Source organism: Geospiza fortis, unplaced genomic scaffold (genome assembly GCF_000277835.1).
Source record: "Geospiza fortis unplaced genomic scaffold, GeoFor_1.0 scaffold16, whole genome shotgun sequence".
Classification (NCBI taxonomy): domain Eukaryota; kingdom Metazoa; phylum Chordata; class Aves; order Passeriformes; family Thraupidae; genus Geospiza; species Geospiza fortis.
The window spans coordinates 5,317,957-5,336,837 of record NW_005054302.1 but is presented as its reverse complement, the minus strand read 5'-3'; the positions used below and the strand labels follow the sequence as shown (position 1 = coordinate 5,336,837).

Sequence of the window (18,881 nt, the reverse complement as noted above, 5' to 3'; positions counted from 1 at the left end):
GGAAAGAGAAACAGAAAGTTTTAATTTAACCTAATCTAATTCTTCTTTCTGGCTTTGGCCAAGCTTTTACTTCTCAGCTTCTGCAAAATCACCCATTTCTGAGTTATTATGTTTGTCAAATGGCCTTCCACCTCTTGAAGATTACTTATTTTCCCATATTTGTCTGCTCACAGTACAATCTTTGCATCTGAATATTTTACGGATGATACAGAAGAGATGCCATGGAAAATTAACTGGTACCTTTTAAAAATATGAAGTCCCTCTAGAGAAGCCACAGCTGGTAATAAAGAGTATTGTACCTTAATGTTGGTATTAAAAACTCAGCATACAACTTTTTATTTTTATTTTTATACGACTTATTATTTTTATTATATTTATTAAATACAGATTCAAAAAAATACTGCAAAGAAGCATCAAGGAACTTTTGCTGTTTGTTCTCTCTTCCTTGAAGCATCAAGGAAGTTTGATGTTTGTTCTCTGACCCTAGGAAAGACTAAAACCAAATAACTCTAAAAGTAAAATACCTAACACAAAAGATACATAAGAATACAGTCATGATAGTGGTTCCCGCTATTAGAGACAGAACTCACTAATTGATATGGCTAAACCCTGTCGGAGTTGAAGAAGGGGAAATCTTTGAAGATGGTGTCCTCTTTAAGCACCAGATCTCTCCAGTCCTGAGAAAATTACTAGAGTTGCTTTTCTTCATCTTCAAGATGTCCAATCCAAACCCCCAAAATTCAGCAGAATTTACTTTAATTTTACAACAAACAAAACATGCAAAGTTTAAGTTCCCACTGCTCCTTAAGCTGTATCCTTCAAAGCAAGGCAGACTACTTCAGAAAAGGGAACAAAAGGTGTTTATTAATTCATATGTGCTTTTTTTTTTAATGGTGCTAGTGCTTGAATCACTGTCTGAACTTTCTGAGACTTGAGACATTGCTTTGATTTGCTTTTTATCTTGTCTCAAATTAAACTCTGAAGCAGTCACATTATTAAGTGTGACTTCCAGTAAACACTAGCTCATGGACTTTTCTCTGGGGAGATCCCTTGGACATCCAATCAGCACTTTTAATTAACCTGTGTCATAACTGTCCAAAACACTTTGATTTATAGGCTGAAGAGACTTCCTCTGTGCTTTAGAAAAGATAAAATTTAAAAGCCATACTTTCAGCATGAAAGATGAGGAACTGAACCAGCAACACCTATTAATTCAAGGCTTCACCTCAAATATTTACTTTTTGTGACTGACAATATTACCAAAAGAGTACATGGATTAAAAGTCTTGAAACTTTAAGAAGAAAAAGAAAGCAGCAGCTTATAAATTACTCTCAACAGGTATCTGCTGCACAAATCCAAACCTGAAACATTCCAAAAGCCAGAACTTTCAACAAAATACAATACCAAAAAAAACCAACTTCTGACTGCTAGAAACAGGAAGACAGGTTATTTACTATTTCAAAACACACAGAGTCTCAGGAGTTAAGAAGTCATCTTAGAAGAACTTGGAAATAAGTTATGTCAATAAGCAGAGGCTATATGGTTTTGCAGGCCTAAGTAATCCCCAGTTTACTAATGAGTCAGCTTAGTAATTGCATTGGCTAAGAAATATAATTAAAATATCAAAGAAGATGGACAATTGGGTTTAACAGCACCAGAACGGAAAACACATGCAAAAGAAAATATCAGCTGAACAGTTTCTACATCTAGCTCTCTTCTGTGAGGAGAAGAACTATCTTTTTTATCATAATAATTGAATTCTTTGAACTTGAGCAAGTAAACCACTTCCGCACACAATCTCATTTCCCAAAATTTGTAGCTTTGTCCAGTTATAATTACCATTGCACTTAGTAAATGCGGCAGTTAGAAAAAAGGTACTGTTTTTGTACCTGCAACTAAAAAAAGTGAATCACCATTCTTTCACACAAAAAAAAAACCAAAAAAAAAAAAGGACTGAAAAGAGTAGCTGCTTGTTCAAAGAAAACAATACTGAGGTAATGTTCTTCTTGGTCTGGCTGGATGGGATGGAATTTATTTTTTCCACAGCGATGTGGTGGTGAATTTTCCTCCACATAGTGCCTAGCCCTCCCCTTCCCAGGCCATCCTGCAATCCCAGGAATTTCCATTATGCTTTGGCCTTTGAGGACCAATGAAGTATCCCTTGACTGCAGCAGGAACTCTTGCCAGGCTAAGGCGGGAGAACTCCTGGTGCCTGCCACAGTGGGGAACAAACGCAGAAACACTCAGTCAGCCCCTGACAGCCTCTGATCATTACTCACCTGAACCACAGCCTGAGCAGAACTGTACCATTGCTACTGGAACTTTCAAAATTCCAGTGACTGTGCCAGACTGTGGCCAGGATGTAAATTTACTGATGACTGCAGCCCAGCACGCTGAGACCCACCAACAGCAGAGCTGTGTGAGGCCCCCTGAGCTCTCCTAGCCCACAGAGGGCTGTGCCAGCATTGCACTGAGTGGAACACCTCTCAGAACTCACCAACTCCCAGTTTGCAAAGACTAGAGCACCATCATAGAAAGCTGAAACCCTCCACTCCTTGAGGCTCAACTCCTGCTTGTTGATAAACTCCAATACATCTGAAGTATTTCACTGAACTCAAAAGGAACTCTTAATAGGCATCTTTTATATATTCACATATGTATTTTTTTATACATTTAAACACTTCTATCCCTATGTATCTCTTTTTATCCATGTGCATGCACATGTGAATTATTGGGACAATCTGAAAGAAAAGATTCATAGTAACAACCACACTAGGCAGATCACTGGAAGAACCAGCAAGCTGCTCATACTGGAGAACAGGAAGCCATGAGCAGAGCAAAAGGTCAGTTCTCTACAAATTGTCTGACCACCTCTCCTTACTACTCTCCATTGTCTTTCACAAAAGCAAATCATGGAAAACCAAATTCCTGCTGCCTATTGTGTTTCTTTTCCCAGTCCTATTAATGCTTCCCCTTCACCACAGAAAACACACTTTCTATTAAACACCTTCTACTATTTTTCATATGCTACTACTTTAGCATATGAGCTCATCTCACAAGTGGCAAACCTATCCCTGCTGTATTAATTATTTCAGGTTTTAGTCAGCATTTTCTACCATTTCAAGGTTGTATTTTATAAATTCAATGACTATTAAGACATTTTGGAGGTTTTTCTGCCTAAGAGGCCAATTTTACCACAGTGTGAACTAACATTAGAAAGAAGCAGAAAATAACCTAGCATTAGCAATTCTCAAATGTGCTGAGGAGACAGATTAGGTAGGGGATATTCACTACTTCTGCTGAACATACTTCTTCTAGCTGCCCTTAGCTGGAGGCTAAGACCCCTCCTCAAAACTAAAGAGATCTGATATAATCAGTGTTCATAATGTCAAAAAGGAGACAGAGCCTTCGTTATATTTTGTCATGAAAAATACAGCAAATAAAAACCAAGTAAAGATGTTTATAAAATACCTAGAGGATGATGTTTTACTGTCAGATAAAATTTGTTTCTTCTCAGGGGTATCACTTGTGTGTTCCTGTCGCAACTTCTCTTTTTCATCACTTGGAGTTCTTTTCCAACTCTTGCCATCAATTTGTCCCCTAGTACCTGATGATTTTTGATCAGATTTTAATTTCTCATTGCTATCTTCTGTGTGTGTTTTGGTCCATAGTGCAGTATCCTCACCAGGTTTCTGGAAACGGCTGCTTAAAGAGCTATGAGCTGAGTCCTCCTTGGAAGAGAACTGCTTTAACTTGGAGTCTCTGGATGCACTGTAAGATGTTAAATCATCTTCAGAGGGTTTCAAAAATTTGTGTTTCAAGTTGCTTAGAGATGAATTCCTCTCCTGATTTTGTTTTTCACTGGAGTATTTTTCTGCTTTGGAGCTGTAGCCCCTTGATACTGAGTCCAAGCTACTGCGTCCACATTCCCGGTCTGCCCTTGACGCATCTCTTCTGTAACCCCTGTCTTCCTGTGCCCAGCCCTTGCCATACTTTTCCCTGGAATAGCCCCCAGACGTGCGTCTGTCTCTATCATCTTCATCTCGTGTCACCTTTTCAATATGGTGTTCTTTCTTGTCTTTCTTCTCTTTCTCACTTTCTGAATAGTCAGTCTTCTTCCATCCTCCACTTCTATGATAATTTTCCTTTTTGGATGCAGCTTTTTCAGCTTCTTCTAATCGTGACTGAAATACCTCCACTGACTAAAAGAAAAACCAAAAAAGTCATACCACTTTTAAGGCAATGGGATATTGTGTAAGTATTTCAAATTTGCTATAAGATCCCATATATTAAAAACATTTAACAAGAAAAATATATAAAAGGCTGGGTAGCTCTAACCCCTTTATCACCTGAGAGAAGCTTCAGGGGCAGTTTTTTCTTGCTTCTTTTCACATGTTTTACTTTATACATTAAGTACTTGTGCCTTCATATGAAAGTAATCTTTTGCAAGCATCTATTAATATGAAGAAAATTTAACTGAAGATCCTTACCCCATATCTCTCAGCTACAATTTCATCAAAATTTCGCTTCTCTCTCTCAGCCTGCTCCTTCATCCTTTGGTATGATTTTCGCAGCCAACTTAATCCAGCATCTTCTACCACTGTAACTAAAGTAGGAAACAATGAGAGGTTGTAGTTTAACATCTCAAGTAATTATTCCTATTTCACCTTATTCTGTATGTGACATTAAAGCACATTCACATTCACATTAGGTGACATTCACCTAAACTTATTGTAAAAATTGAAAGAGTGCAGAAGAAAAACAGAATTCATATATAGATACAATTACATATTTTCATAAGTTAATGCTGGTTATACCTCAGCAATACCACTCATTTAATTTAAGCTTCTCCAGTTTATCACAAGCAGTTTCCAATACAGGAGTGACATATGAGAAGCTGTAGAGTTTCTTTATGACATTAAAGAACCTTCCTGTCACTCCCACATCCCGCGTCATTCTTGGGCATACCCCTTAAACACAAAGCGAATTCCCTTTCTCAGAAATTGACTGAGTAACCCACTGCTTCCCATGTGAGAAGCTAGCAGTGGTCTTGACATTCTGAACACACATTCACTGATGCCTGCCAACTCTTACAGATCTCTGATCTCTGTGACTCCTAAAAGTGGGCATGAAGCTAATGGTTTCTGGGGCAGAAACCTAGAAGTTTCTGTCCCAGAAACCATTAGCTTCATGCTAATGATTCACAGTGAAAGGCTCTCAAAAAGCAGACCCCACTCTTCTTTGTTGACAGAATATAAGGATCATTCTCACCACATAATAAATGTTTCATGACATTGTGAAAAAGGCTATTGTTACTGTGTTTGCTGGAAATGAGCAGGATAACCCTGGGGTAAAGAAAAAAGTGAAAAGACTACAGAAATACTATTTTTCACCAACTGCATCTGTAATGTTCTTCATTTTGACGTGACTCAGACTTCTGTGGGTGAATACTTTAAAACTGTAATTTGTGCAATGGAATGAAAGGAACCAAATGAGTTGACAACAATTTATCTTGTCTTGGTTAAATCATGCTTTTCTTTAATTAGTTCAAAATGGAGAATTTTGTAAGGATATTGAAGGTCAAACCACTCAAGATTTCGTAAGGATATTCGAAGTCAAACCACTCAAGATTAAAACCCAGTAAAGAGAAATTCTGCCAAACACATACACTATGATACTAACCCAATATCCACTATGGAATTTTCATCCAAATTTTACTTTATTACCTACATTATTAATAATATATATATTATTCATAATCCTGTTACACAAACATTAGGAGTCGTTTGTTAGCAACACAGAGTCCAGAAATTGGAGACAGAAATTTAAGATTTTTACTAAAAGTTGTTCTTAACCTTTCTTAACTGAAGCCTCTTCATCCTTCTCTGGTGGCAAACCTGTACCACCATCTTTCCAATAGGGATTGAGTTCTCTCTCAGACAGCACGGCCTGAAACAGAAATAATTTAAATGTTTGCATAGCATATGGTTTGTATTTTATAGAAGATCTATACATTTTGAGAGACTTGTATGTGAAGTCACACAATTCACCACCATCACCACTTTCATGGCCTAAGCATCTGTTGTACACATTGTTTTGTGTACCAAAGAAAAAGCACTCAGGCACAGAAAACACAGGAGTATAAACCTACGTGGACAGCAAGTAGTTGGGTGGGAGAGTCTATAAAACCATTCTTTTCTAAGATTAAAGACTACATATAAATTGTCATTAACCATATAATATATGCTGACATTCTGGTGATTTAAGGTCCTCCTGAAATAATGTTCAGGAAAAAAATTGTAGACAAAAAATTTTTTTAAATATTAATCCCTTGTCCAAAGACAATAACCAAGGCACTGCATACTACACAAAAACAGTGACCTAGGTCAGCCTGGTTCCCAAGGACAACACAACTAACTGGAAAACCTAATGGCAAGAAAGAGCCTGCTGTGAGATGTGAGGACAAAGAAATATCAGCTAGTGATCCATCACTATGCTTTCAGATCAGACTACGTAGCATGTAACAATGTAAATGAACAAATGAAGGAGCCATCAACTGTATGTAAAAAACGTTAATTCAATGACAGCAACCCTTTCTCCAGCCAGACCCGCAGTCACCCATGTGTTCACCAACATCTGAGACATGAAAGGCACAACAACTGCTCAGAGCTCTTTCTTTAGGAGAAAACCAGCCTCTGTACCCTTCACTTAAATACAGTAACTTAAATAAGCTTTTACCATGCTACACAATGGTGCTCCTTTCACACATCATGGAGAAGGCAAGACCAACAGTCTGTCATTGTTATTAACAGAACTTAGTACTAACAAAAGTAGCTTTCTCCTTACCTAGAAGTTAAAAGGCTTTTCTCCACAATGATGTATGAAGCCTTCCATCCAAACAGACCAATTTAATTAAGATCATTATCACATCAGGCATTAGTTTTAATAACAATAAAGACTTACATATTTGAACCAATTCATTACTTTATTCATCACACAAAATTTAGTAAAAGGCAGAAAAAAATTAAGATATTAATTCCTCCTACCTGCTCAAGTTCTTGAGCTTTCTGCCGTTCCAATACTTTTTCTTTGTGTCTTTCACCTTTGACAGCTGCTACTGACGTTGTTTTCAATGACATGAAGTTTAAATTCATCCATTCTTCTCTCTTTAAAATAAACACAAAGAATCAGTGCTCATAATTCCAACAAAAACATGGCTTATGTGCCAAACCAAAGCAGTGCAACTACTGACAAATGTTGTTGACAATAAACAGTATAGGTTCTACAAACACATATTAAATACTTCAATGAAAAGCAAGTATGATTTTAAGAACTCTAATCTTCAAATTTTTTAATATTTAAAGAAATTTCATGTCTCCCTGTAATATGAAATACAAATTTACAATATATTTAAGACATTAGTAAACATGCATATTTTTAGACAGCTAATCTTTAGAATAAACAAATACTGTACATCTCATTTAGCTACCTCTAATCTCATGATCTCTTACATCTCTTCTAGCATATACAAAATCTGCAATCGGTATCTGAGCATAGTTCACATCTCAGATATCCAGGCACTAACTGCACCCTCAAACTTAACAGTTATACATCTAAATTCTGTGAACTGTACCCATGATAACAGCTAGAAAACTGCATTTACAGAACCTAAGCCATATCAAAGAGATTCGAAAAATGAGGACAAGACTAAAGAAAAGCAGCATATTAAAAGCCTAGATATATCCACTACCTTTATACAGGTAAAAATCTGAAGCCTCAAAAGCAAGCAGTGACATACACATTGTAAGCAATTACTCTATAAAGGCAAGTATTTCAGGCAATTCTGTAATTCTAGTATAGCAACCAAAATGACCAGATTACATCTATTTTGAAACATGTCCTTGCAGAAGAATCTTCCTATCTTCAAGAGAGTTCAAGACTCAGTTGTCAATCTGAACAGCTGCCATATGTCACTTTGTCTCTTATTTTAAAATTATGTTAGACAACATGCCAGAGAATTTCAGAGGTGAAACACAACAGTCCATTTCTCAGATCTCTTTTGAGAAAGAGAAGGAACTGAAAAATTATCTATCTCCAAAGTGATTCCATAATATCTATGTCCACATCAGCAAGCAATGTGCATCAATAAATGTGGATGCGCACAGGATCTCTGGTGGTCATCTGGTCCAAACACCCACTAAAGCAGGGTCATCTAGGGCCAGCTGCCAATTTATTAAATTGCAGAACAGCCACCAAAATTGGGAATTGTGAAGAAAAAAGTAATATGTCTACTTAAGACCTTTAAGATGATGTCTTCAAGAAAATCAAACTACTAAGAGCCTCAAGACTTGATAGGAGCTGGTGCTGGGCAACATTAAGAGTAGTGCCTTATTAAATACTCAGAACTATTAGGTAGAGAAGTCTTCTAATCAATGAAAAGTAGCATGTGTTTGTAGAACCAGCTAAACAAAGACATTTGTCTGTAAAACAGGTTTTGCTCAACACTCTGCAAAAGAGCTCCCAAGAAACCTAAGCATGTTTCACAAGCTGAATTTATCTCCAGAGTAGCTGTGAGTCTGCCCACCTGCAGGGAAGATTCTTTCGCAGCATCTGGCTGCTTGTTGACCTTCCAAGCCTCTTCTGTGTCATCTGACTGTGACACATTTGACTCAACCCATTCAACTGAAGAATCCTAAAAAAAAAGTTTAATGTAAAGAATAAAAACAATACCTTAGCACACTACTTGATAACATGCAATACTTAGCAATTATATTGATAATCAAAATGAATGCTGATTAGCATTACTAATATAATACTAATATTTAAAAATACTGATAATAAAACCAGAACATTAATATTCCCATAGGAGATTGCTCCATCGTGATCAAAACATTTCACTTCATAAGCACATCACAGCATGCAACACAACCTCATACTGGCAGCTTATTTGCGTAACTCTACTAAAAGTAAAACAGTCAGAATAAAAACAAAATCAAAACCAACTGGGTTTATCACATAACAAAAACAAAATTATAAAAAATCTAAATTAATTACTAAGTATGTTTCACATTTAAAAAGTTAGAGCAGTTACACAGCACAATATAAATCATGGTACATGCTATTGCCTGCTATTTTGTATCCAGCTTCCTACACTTGCATTTGCAAACAACATACTGAGATTTTTCACTTGAATCCAATAGGACTGCATTGAACAGAGTTTGTTTGCTATTCACATGAACCTGTCTTAGGAGTAAAAGAGTTTGGATGGAAGTTACAGCCAGGACTGCATTGCATCCTAGGAGTCCCTGTTGTGATCTGAAGGGTTTGGTGACTCCCATGGAGAATGTGGGACATTAGTGCCTTTGGTTACTTCCCACACTGATAATATAGTTTATCTCTGGTATTAACCCCTGAAAAATAAGTCTCATTATAATGGACGTTCCTTCACTCCATAAAAGCAACTCTGAAAATTACAACTAACAGTGCCGCCTGACTTGCACCAAAAATGCTGGGAAGATGTTTTCCACAATGTGGCCAGAAGGCAGCACCCAGATTTCAAATGCAGTCTCTGCACTGTTTTTCCAGAGTGCCCTTCCATGTGAAGGCATGTCCTTACAGATTCAGATGCACAAGTCCTTCAGACCCATGTACAACTCCCATGCTGTTGGGAGTGTCCATGGTTGAACATCTGTGGAAAAAGGCGCTTAAATTCAAAGTCAATTATTTCCAATTCTAGACACATCTTTCATCATATACCATTCACTACAGGGTATCTATGATATTTTTTCTTCTCTATATCAGAATGAGGATTTTGTTTTTCATTTTCTCTCTGCTGAAAAACTATAAATCCTTTAGTTCCTAATGAGTGAATTTAATACCATAAAATTCACAAGCACTCACATAACAGCCTATTTTAAATTGATTAAATACTAAGTACATGAAAACGATAAAATTTTGTTGCAATTTTTCCCAACAGAAAATGATAAGAATGAGCCTTAATTTTACTAACCATGCATACCCACAGGGACTAAAATATTTCAAGTTTTAAGACTGTAATTTGAACTATTTTAGAATTTTTTACTTACGGAAGAACTATCAAGTAAGTCATCCTTCTTTTCAGATTTCTGTTTCTTACTTTTCTTCTTCTCCTTCTTAGCTTTTTTGGAATGTTTATCCTTTTTCTTTTTTTTCTGCACAGAATGTTCCTACAAGTAAATGCTTGTAAATGAGATCCAGTAAACCAAATCATCCATATACAAAAAAAACAATCAAAAGCTACTTACCAAACCTCACTGAAAAAAGATGAAATACACATAAATACCTTTTATTTTTACTACCCTCTCTCTCTTCTATGGGGGAAGGACTGGAGTGTTAGGGGCAGGGAGGGCATACTTCACATCTATGATCAATTTTTCTTCCCCTTCTCAGTATCTTTTTTATTGGAACTAAGGCACTGCAACTAAACAAATAATACCTACTACACTACATTTAATTTGGTCAAACCTATTTCTTCAGGTATCACTACATTATCAATACACATATTTGCATTGTTGAAATATCTGCCCATTAAAAGGATGTGATATTTACAGGCTCCATTAAGGCTTCTCCTGTGAATGAACACAATTGAGACTGCCATGAAGCCTTGAATCCTCCAGACTTCTCACCATGGGACTATTGTTGTCTGGTATCACTTCCTCTTCTGCTTTTGGTAGAAATTAAAGCTGGAATTGAATGACAGAATTTTTTCCTCCTGGCGAATAAAAGATAATGTCTACCTTTAAAAGATAATGTCTACCTTTAAAAAAGCTAATATCAAAGCATAAAGAAATCATAAATTGGGATGTATTTAAAGATCGCCTTAAAGCCCACCAAGTCTTCTGTTCATACAAACATTCTGTAAAGGCAATAACCCAATTTAATTATTTACTATTTCACCTTTTCCAGTGGTGCCACACGTTCATTCACATCAGCAGGCATCCATGTATCTTCCCCTTGCAGACCCTTTAGCAGCTTGCAACTCTCCTTCTTCTCAGAACTAATTCTGGCCTAAGAGAAGAAAAAGAATCAGGTGGAGCTCAGTAGCATTTCCACAGACAATGTTAAGAACTGCATTTCAGGCATTTCTGGCATTTCAGGATTCAGAATGTTCCTCCCTTTGTAGTTACAGAGATAAAACTAGAAATACTTTTACTACTTCTTCTGAAAAAATAACCATCACTGCAAACAGTTCCAATTCCTAAAAAAGAATTTTTATAAGCCACATCAATAAAAACAATTATTTTTTCAGCCTCTGAAGTTCACTATGTTATGTTCAGCATAAACATGACTTTCAGAACAAGTTTACTTAAGTATAACTTGTCTTCAGTAAATTCTTTATCCCATATATCACATGCCATATATCATCCTACCCTGATTAAACAGGAGGAAAGTTATTTTATATTATTACAGCCCTAATTTTGTGTTAGATAAGTCTTGCAAATTTCAACACACTTTTGGGTTTTTATTTATTTGATGACTTTCTTTTAAAATAACTAAAAACAAAAACTAAAGGTAGAGTTTGAAATTCTTATCCTAAAACATGAACTTTTACCAGAAAGTGTTGTCAAACATAAGCCAAGAGAACACATACAAGTTTAAGAAAGACCAATATTAAAAACAAACAAATAAAAAAGTCTCAGAAGACTGGACAACAGCTGAGGTCTTTCCTCCTGGCCAGCTATTAGTTCTCCAGATCCAAGCCTGGGCGCTGCACAAGACAGTAACCACCCTACCACAGGGCAGTTTCTCTTTTTTGATATTGACGAAAATCTGCAGCTTTCGTCCTAGCAGAAAACAATGTTTGCAGGAAGATGACAAATACACTATAAGGGTTCAAAAGAACAGAAATACATACTAAAAAAATAAGATTAAAAGGAGATTTTTTTAAAGTGTTAACTCACAAGAAAGGATTGCTGTTGTGTTTTTAAAAGTGGCACAACACAATGAACTCAAAAAAAAAAAGCCCACTTCATATCTGTGCCCAAAGAAAGCACCCTTTTAAACTTTTCACTGCCTACTTTCTTAGCAGTTTATCCATGTGATAAACTTTCTAATGCACTTAAATGCAAGCAAAGCAAGGCTGCTACCCAGACTCCTTGATTTTAAACAAAGGAATATTGTAAAACAAACAAAAAATAGTATAAATCAGCTTGAAAAAAGAGGTCAAGACTGAGACTTCCATCTCTAGAATGAAGCTGACAGTCTACAAAGGTGAATGCTACCTCTTCAAAAGGCAGGCATAAAGAAAGAGTTAGAAACACATTCAGACATCTGTTCCAACATCAAATTATTTTCTAGTTTACAGGTAAACAAAGTAAGAAAAGAATGAGCAGGACTACAATGCAGTGAGAGTGAAATAGCTGTTAAGTACAACATAGCATCACTAAAACCACCCAGGAATCCAAAAAATGGAGGTGTGTTTCCTGCAACTTCTCCATCATACAGAGAGGTAACCCTGGCCACCCTACGACATCTGGGACAACACCCTTGAAAATTCATGCAGAAATGTATCAGACTGATACATTCACTTCTAGTCTATGCAGACAATGATGGCTCTTTTGTCTTAAAAATATGGTCATCTGACTCAAAAAAAGTAACTAAATATGCCACATTTTTGGACAAGTGAAGGATAATAACCTCAGCTTCACAACTCACAAAATGTCTACAAGCCACAGACTCCAAACTTAAGCTTATAACTGGACAGAGATGAAACAGTGCAGATAAAGGGAACCTAAATATAGTTCTAGATGGAAAAGAAAAAAAAAGAAAAAAAAAAAAAAAACCAAAAAAAAAACCCTGACTCCAAGCTTGTTCACTCCACAAGCTACACAAAACAAGTTGCCAATATGTAGATTGGGAAAAAAAAGGCAGGCTTTTCCTGCATATTCCATTTCACTTTTGGTTGAGAAAGAACTGCAGCTGGAGTCAGCTCCCTTCCACCCTTTTTGCAGTTCTCCAGCCCATAAATCTATAAATGCCACAAATAAAGGCCACTCAAGATCAGCTTGTCAACATTTCTTCATCGTAGATGTTCTCTGCCTGTCATGGAAGATTTAGCCTCTTACCATTTCCCATAATAACAAGTATATTTTAAATAACATTACTATTTTCTTCATTCTGCCAAAGTTACAAATAAAATGAGGTAATGTTATCAGTAAGGCACAAACTGAGCTTTTATACTTTTTATTAGATCTAAAAATAAACAGAATAAATGAAGGCAAGTATTTAAGTAATTGAGATACATCATTCTAATGAAAGAGGTGGATCATCATTTTGGCTGAAGTACACAAATACTCATTTAGAACACAGATTGACTAGAAATCAGACTACAGATTGCTGTCTCCTGAATACTAAACTAAACAGGATTGAGCAAGATGAATGGGTAGTGGCAGATTGACCATCAGGCTGTTAAAAAGAGAAAGACAGAAACAAAAGCATCAGATGGAAGTCTGTGTCTCCTAGACAAGGATACAAAATATAGAAGATTCTTAACAATATATCTATGCAAGATCAAATAAAAAGAAAGAAAAAAAGGAGAAAAATGAAAAATATAAGAACACTGCCTAGACATCTAAAACTACGCAAGAAGTTATAATTTCACCTAAATTATCATTTTATCATTTAAGACTAGAAAATTAGCAGCAATACCCTCTAAATCCTTCTGTCTCTAAAATCTAGCTCCCTCAAATTATAATACTCCATTTTTATTGTTCATGATACTTTCCCCTCGCACACACAAAATTACTTCAAGTGCAGAAGTGAGTCGGAAAATCTGCCTACACTGCTTTATAAGCTTCAAAACTTACCTTCATATTCTATTTTTCTTCTCAAAAGCTGCAGGGCTTACTAGCATATCATAAAATGTAAAAAAGAAAGACAAACTAATTAATTGTCCTGTCAGATTTACTATTCTATCTATGAGGACCAACTCTAATAGTTTCACATCTGTCAACCCAGAGGAGTCCAAGCATTTAATTCACATTAAGGTTCATTAATACTTACAATACCACAGGAATATCCAATAATTTATACTTTCCCCCTTTACAAACGAGGTACATTTTAGGTCACCAAAGCAATATTTTTCAGTTTTTTCTCCATAAATAGTGGATGACACATTTTCTGAAATACCTCTGTTTCAAAAGTAATGCTTTAATTATGCAAATGCCTGTGCATGTACACATGAACATATTACAAGCAACAACCTGTCAAAGAAGCATCATGCTACACCATATACTTCTGCAACACCCTAACAAAATTGCTCATGGTCTCCTTTGCAACAAAAAAGGTGAAGTCTAAGGCAAGGCATTCTGCAAGGTCTGTTGTTACAGTGCTATAAAAACAGTAATTATTCTGCAGCACTATGTCAGCAATGCGTGCCATGGTTGAAGAGAGACAAATTTTACAGACTTTACCACAAGTAGGCAAAAGGGGTTTGAATTTCACAGATCCATCTGAATGTGGGAGGAAACCAAGTTCAAGGAAAGTGCTCTCTGGTTTCCATCAAGTGGGTCATTAAGGCCAGCCTGCCCAGTAGCTGACAACATGATCTACTAAATGAATAAAACTTGCTCCAAAGCAGCCTGTAACACACTGCAGATGCAAAACCCAAAAGCTATAAAAATTACATCATGCCACAGCAGGAAGAAGCAGAAGAGATCACAGACAGTGCCAACAGCCAAGCTATAGGTCACACAACAAATGCAGCTTGTTACACAGCAGTCCCTCAAGGATGTCCGGAAGGGACGGAGGGATGAGGTAAAAATTCCCTCCCCAGCTCACAGAAACCCTGACCAACACTCCTTCCTGACCTCAACTCTATTTACTGTTTCAGCTCTCATGAAGTCCAGGGAAAGTTTTCCATACCATTACAAAAACCTTGCAATTTTCCACCTATAACTGTGGTCAGCCTCTAGTTCTTTAAATTATAATCCCCATGTCTCAATAGTCAACTTCTTCATCCAAAAGAAGAAAGACTCCCTTTTCCTCCACAAGCAACCAGAAGAAAATCTACAGCAGATCAGATCATTACAGTATGACAAAAACATTCAATAGTGAGAGCACCAGCTAAGCTGCTGTCCTGGCCACCTGCCACTGAAGGGCAGGGCTCCATCCCACACCTCTCCTCTCTGCACTGCCCCTCACATGTTCACACCACTTTACCCACCCAGGCCTGTTCCTGCACTCCAGTCTCAGGCAAAGTCACTTCCAGGAACACCCTGACACAAAATAAATCCCACCAAAAGGATGGTGCAGCTTCCTGCAGAACACGCTTACACGTTGCCACTCTAGCAAGGTCATCAAGGCTCAAGGAACAAAGGGGCAAAGTGCACTTAGGGGAAAAGAAGTGTGAAAAAAACTTCTTTTCAGCAACAGCTTTCTGTTAAGAAAGTTCAAAAAATCTAACATCTAGCTAGTCCTTCAGACACCAAGATAAGACATTCAAAGTACCTACAATGAGCTTCTCTTTCTAATTTCAGGATCATCTCCCATGCTATCATACAAACTGCCCCACTATTTTAACTGTTTTGATAATCAAGTATCCAAAAGGTTGCTATGCCATGTGTTACCACCCCATTACTTTCCATTACCCCAAAGCTCAGGGACAGAGAGCCAAGGTTACCTGAGTGCTTAGCTCCAGGGAACTTGAACATACCCTTCTTTGCAGCTCTGATGCTTTTATACCAACTCTCTGTCTGAATAACACACTCATTTTGGTGGATGCTTAGATTATTTTTCGAGTCTCAATATTCCAATTATTGCTACATCCACGAAGATTTCCCAAGGAGGACAACAGTGGAAACACAAGAAAGAGCTTAGCTTCCAGCCCAGCTTGGGAATTTGCAACTGATTTCAGAGAGCTGCCTATATCACCACCTCTTCCAGACACAGCTTTGCCAACTGGAAATATCACCACTCTTGTCATTTTCACCTGCCAAAAGGCACAGAAGAAAGGTCACTGAAGTGACTATCACTTCAATCATTTAAGCTTCTTGTGACCAATAATCAAAAGTCAGATGTGATTTAAAGAGCAGGCTACAAAAGATGACAGCCTTCAGTCAGAAACATGTGGGAGGCAGCAGAGGTTTTGCTGGTACACCGGCAGACACAACAGATAACTAGAAACTATTACTGCTAGGAAACCATAAATAGGTATTTCTTGTTAATGTGATATCTGTCTTCATCATCAACCTTCAAAAATGACCTGTCTGTTCAAAGATGCTGCTTGCAAAAATGCATAGAGGTGCTCTGACAAAAATCCAAAAATCTTTTGTGAAAAAGCAGTATTCATTTCTCAGTACCATTACTCTTCTAATACCACATACTGAAGTGCTGAAGTGCTTATTTTCTTTGGCAGATAGAGCTGGAGATTTAACACTTCATGAAGATTTAAAAGGGAAAGAACAAAAAGGAGGTGCTTACAATTACAGCACAGAAGCAACTATAACCCCTAACCGAGACATGTTTTGCTCCTAATTTCTGCGTAAGGAGAGATTTCTGTAATTTTCCACTGAAAACTGCAATGTAAAATACTGCCAAGCACTCCATCACCTCAGCAAATACTGATCACTGCAAAAAGCCAACTTTTCCTTCCAATAGGAGGAAATATCTGATCATACTTCACCAGCAAAACCTGCTGATTTCACAGCTTCTTTAGAGATCTGATACTGTGAACTCAGTGATACTGTTATGCACTGTTTGTTGTTTGCTTTTCTTTAAGTTGTATTTCCAAAGAAAATAAAACAAAAAATGTAAACCAAAAAATTAAAGGGAGAAGTCTAATCAAAAGCATTAAATAATATGTTTCCAAAAATAATGGCTTGCAAATATCAAATCAATTTTTTCAGAAATATATTTATAATTTTGATTTTTTTTTTCAAAAATATAAATAAGTAAAACTAAACATGCAATTTCTTGTTTGTGCAATGAACTTGTTTTATGGTATCAATTTATTTTCATTGTTTCAGTAATATACATTATTTGACCGAGGTCTTATTTATCAGCTTCCGATCTGTCAGTAATCCTTAAAAATTAAAAAGCAGGATTTTCTGCAGGAGGAATGGCCAAATCACATCACCCTCAGAGGCTAAAGAGTGAAAGACTCAAAGTCCATGGAAAAAACTCCAAGTAACAGGGGAGCAACCCTAAAATACAAAAATAATATATGAAACAACAGATGCAAGAATAATCCAAAATTTGAAGTTTTGATAAGAAGTGTTCATGTCTAGGAAAAATACACATCTCTGCAATTACCACAACAAACAATCAGATTATTTTCTTGCTGTAAACTTGTAAACCAAAACAGCAGTGTCATGAACTACCACGCTCATAAAAACAAGATGCTATTTCTGAAGCTTTCTAATTATTTGCATGCCAACACTTAATTATTTGATTACTGATCATTATCATAAACACTATCAGCCACTGGGTTTTATCAGTGCAGTTTGGAAGACAGACTACACAAATAAAAGAATACACTTCCAAGATATAAAGAGAAATCTTGATCAACGAATTGTGCGGCATTTTGGTTCACAGAAACAAGTGCAAGCTCAATATTTCATAACAAAAAGCTCCTTAAGGTGAGTTGGCTGAACATCTCATCTTTCCAGAAACAGATCTACTAAAGTACAGTTATTGCTGCAAATTTCTCAGATTACCAGAAGCAAAGACTATACAGCTTTCCAACTGTCTTTCCCAAAGTAAAAGGATTCCAAGATTACAATCACCAAGTAACTGTCTTGACATCAATAGCCAGCTGTGATAAATTCCTGATAATCTCTTGCTGCTTTTCTAAGCAAGACAAACAGAACACATTGAGAAAAAGTGTCACAATAGTTTTCTCCCAGTTTTGTTCATAGAATCATAGAATATCCTGAGTTGGAAGGAACCCACATGGATAATCAATGTCCAACTCCTGCCCCTGCAAAGGACACCCCAAGAGTCACACCATGAGCTTGAGAGCTTCTTGAACGCTTCCTGAACTCTGCCAGGCTGGTGCTGTGACCTCTTCCCTGGGGAGCCTCATCCAGGGCCCAAACACCCTCTGGGTGAAGAATCTTTTCAAAATATCCAACCTAAACCTCCCCTGACTCAACTTCAGGCCATTCCCTCAGGTCACCACAGAGCAGAGATCAGTGCCTGCCCCTCCTCTTCCCCTCACAAGGAAGCTGCAGACTACCACGATGAGGTCTCCTCTGAGTCTCCTCTGCACTGAACCAGCCAAGTGAGCTCAGCCAGTCCTCGTATGTCTGCAACCTCTAAGCCTTTCACTGTATTTGCTGCCCTCCTTTGGACACTCTCCCATAGTTCAATGCCTTTTTTATATGGTGGCACCCACAACTGTCCCCAGCACTGGAGGTGAGGCTGCCCCAGCGCAGAGCAGAGCAGAGCAGGACAATCCCCTCCCTCAACAGCCACTGAAGCAGGCAGTCCAGCCATAATCAAAGTAAAGCAGAGAAAGTCAATACACTTGGGACATCAATCTATTCTCACACAGGTAGCAACAAGTCCATTTCTGAAAAGCAGACAGCAGAGTATTGACATGGCAACTATGACATCCTCACACTTTCACATTATAAAATGCTAAATTGACTTTTCACAGAAATAAAAGAGTATCTACAGAGGAAGTCTTAAAAATATTGGGCTTTTACATAGCTATATTAGGTTATTTGGTCCATAAATGGGAAGAAGAGACATGAAATGAGTTTTAAAAAAGAAAACTTTCATTCCTAAATTTCCCTATCAGCCAAATAAGTAATAAAGGAATCTCTACAGCTTCCTTTGGCCCACATGGACTTGTATAGGATAAAACGCCTATGATACACTTCTGCTAACATGTTCTAAAA

General features: G+C 37.1%; 1 protein-coding gene across 1 annotated transcript in view; it reads right to left on the bottom strand.

The window, feature by feature from the left end:
- The window catches only part of CWF19L2 (CWF19 like cell cycle control factor 2), a 48,896-nt gene extending 37,854 nt beyond the window's left edge, over positions 1-11,042 (bottom strand). The window contains exons 1-7 of the mRNA XM_014311790.2: positions 10,936-11,042; positions 10,086-10,205; positions 8,585-8,692; positions 7,047-7,166; positions 5,856-5,949; positions 4,491-4,606; positions 3,472-4,202 (exon numbers count right to left, since the gene is read on the bottom strand). Of these exons, the coding sequence (XP_014167265.1) occupies positions 3,472-4,202; positions 4,491-4,606; positions 5,856-5,949; positions 7,047-7,166; positions 8,585-8,692; positions 10,086-10,205; positions 10,936-10,977 (1,331 nt within the window). The 5' untranslated portion in view covers positions 10,978-11,042. The remainder of the gene's footprint in view (positions 1-3,471; positions 4,203-4,490; positions 4,607-5,855; positions 5,950-7,046; positions 7,167-8,584; positions 8,693-10,085; positions 10,206-10,935) is intronic.
- Positions 11,043-18,881: the final 7,839 nt, after the last annotated feature.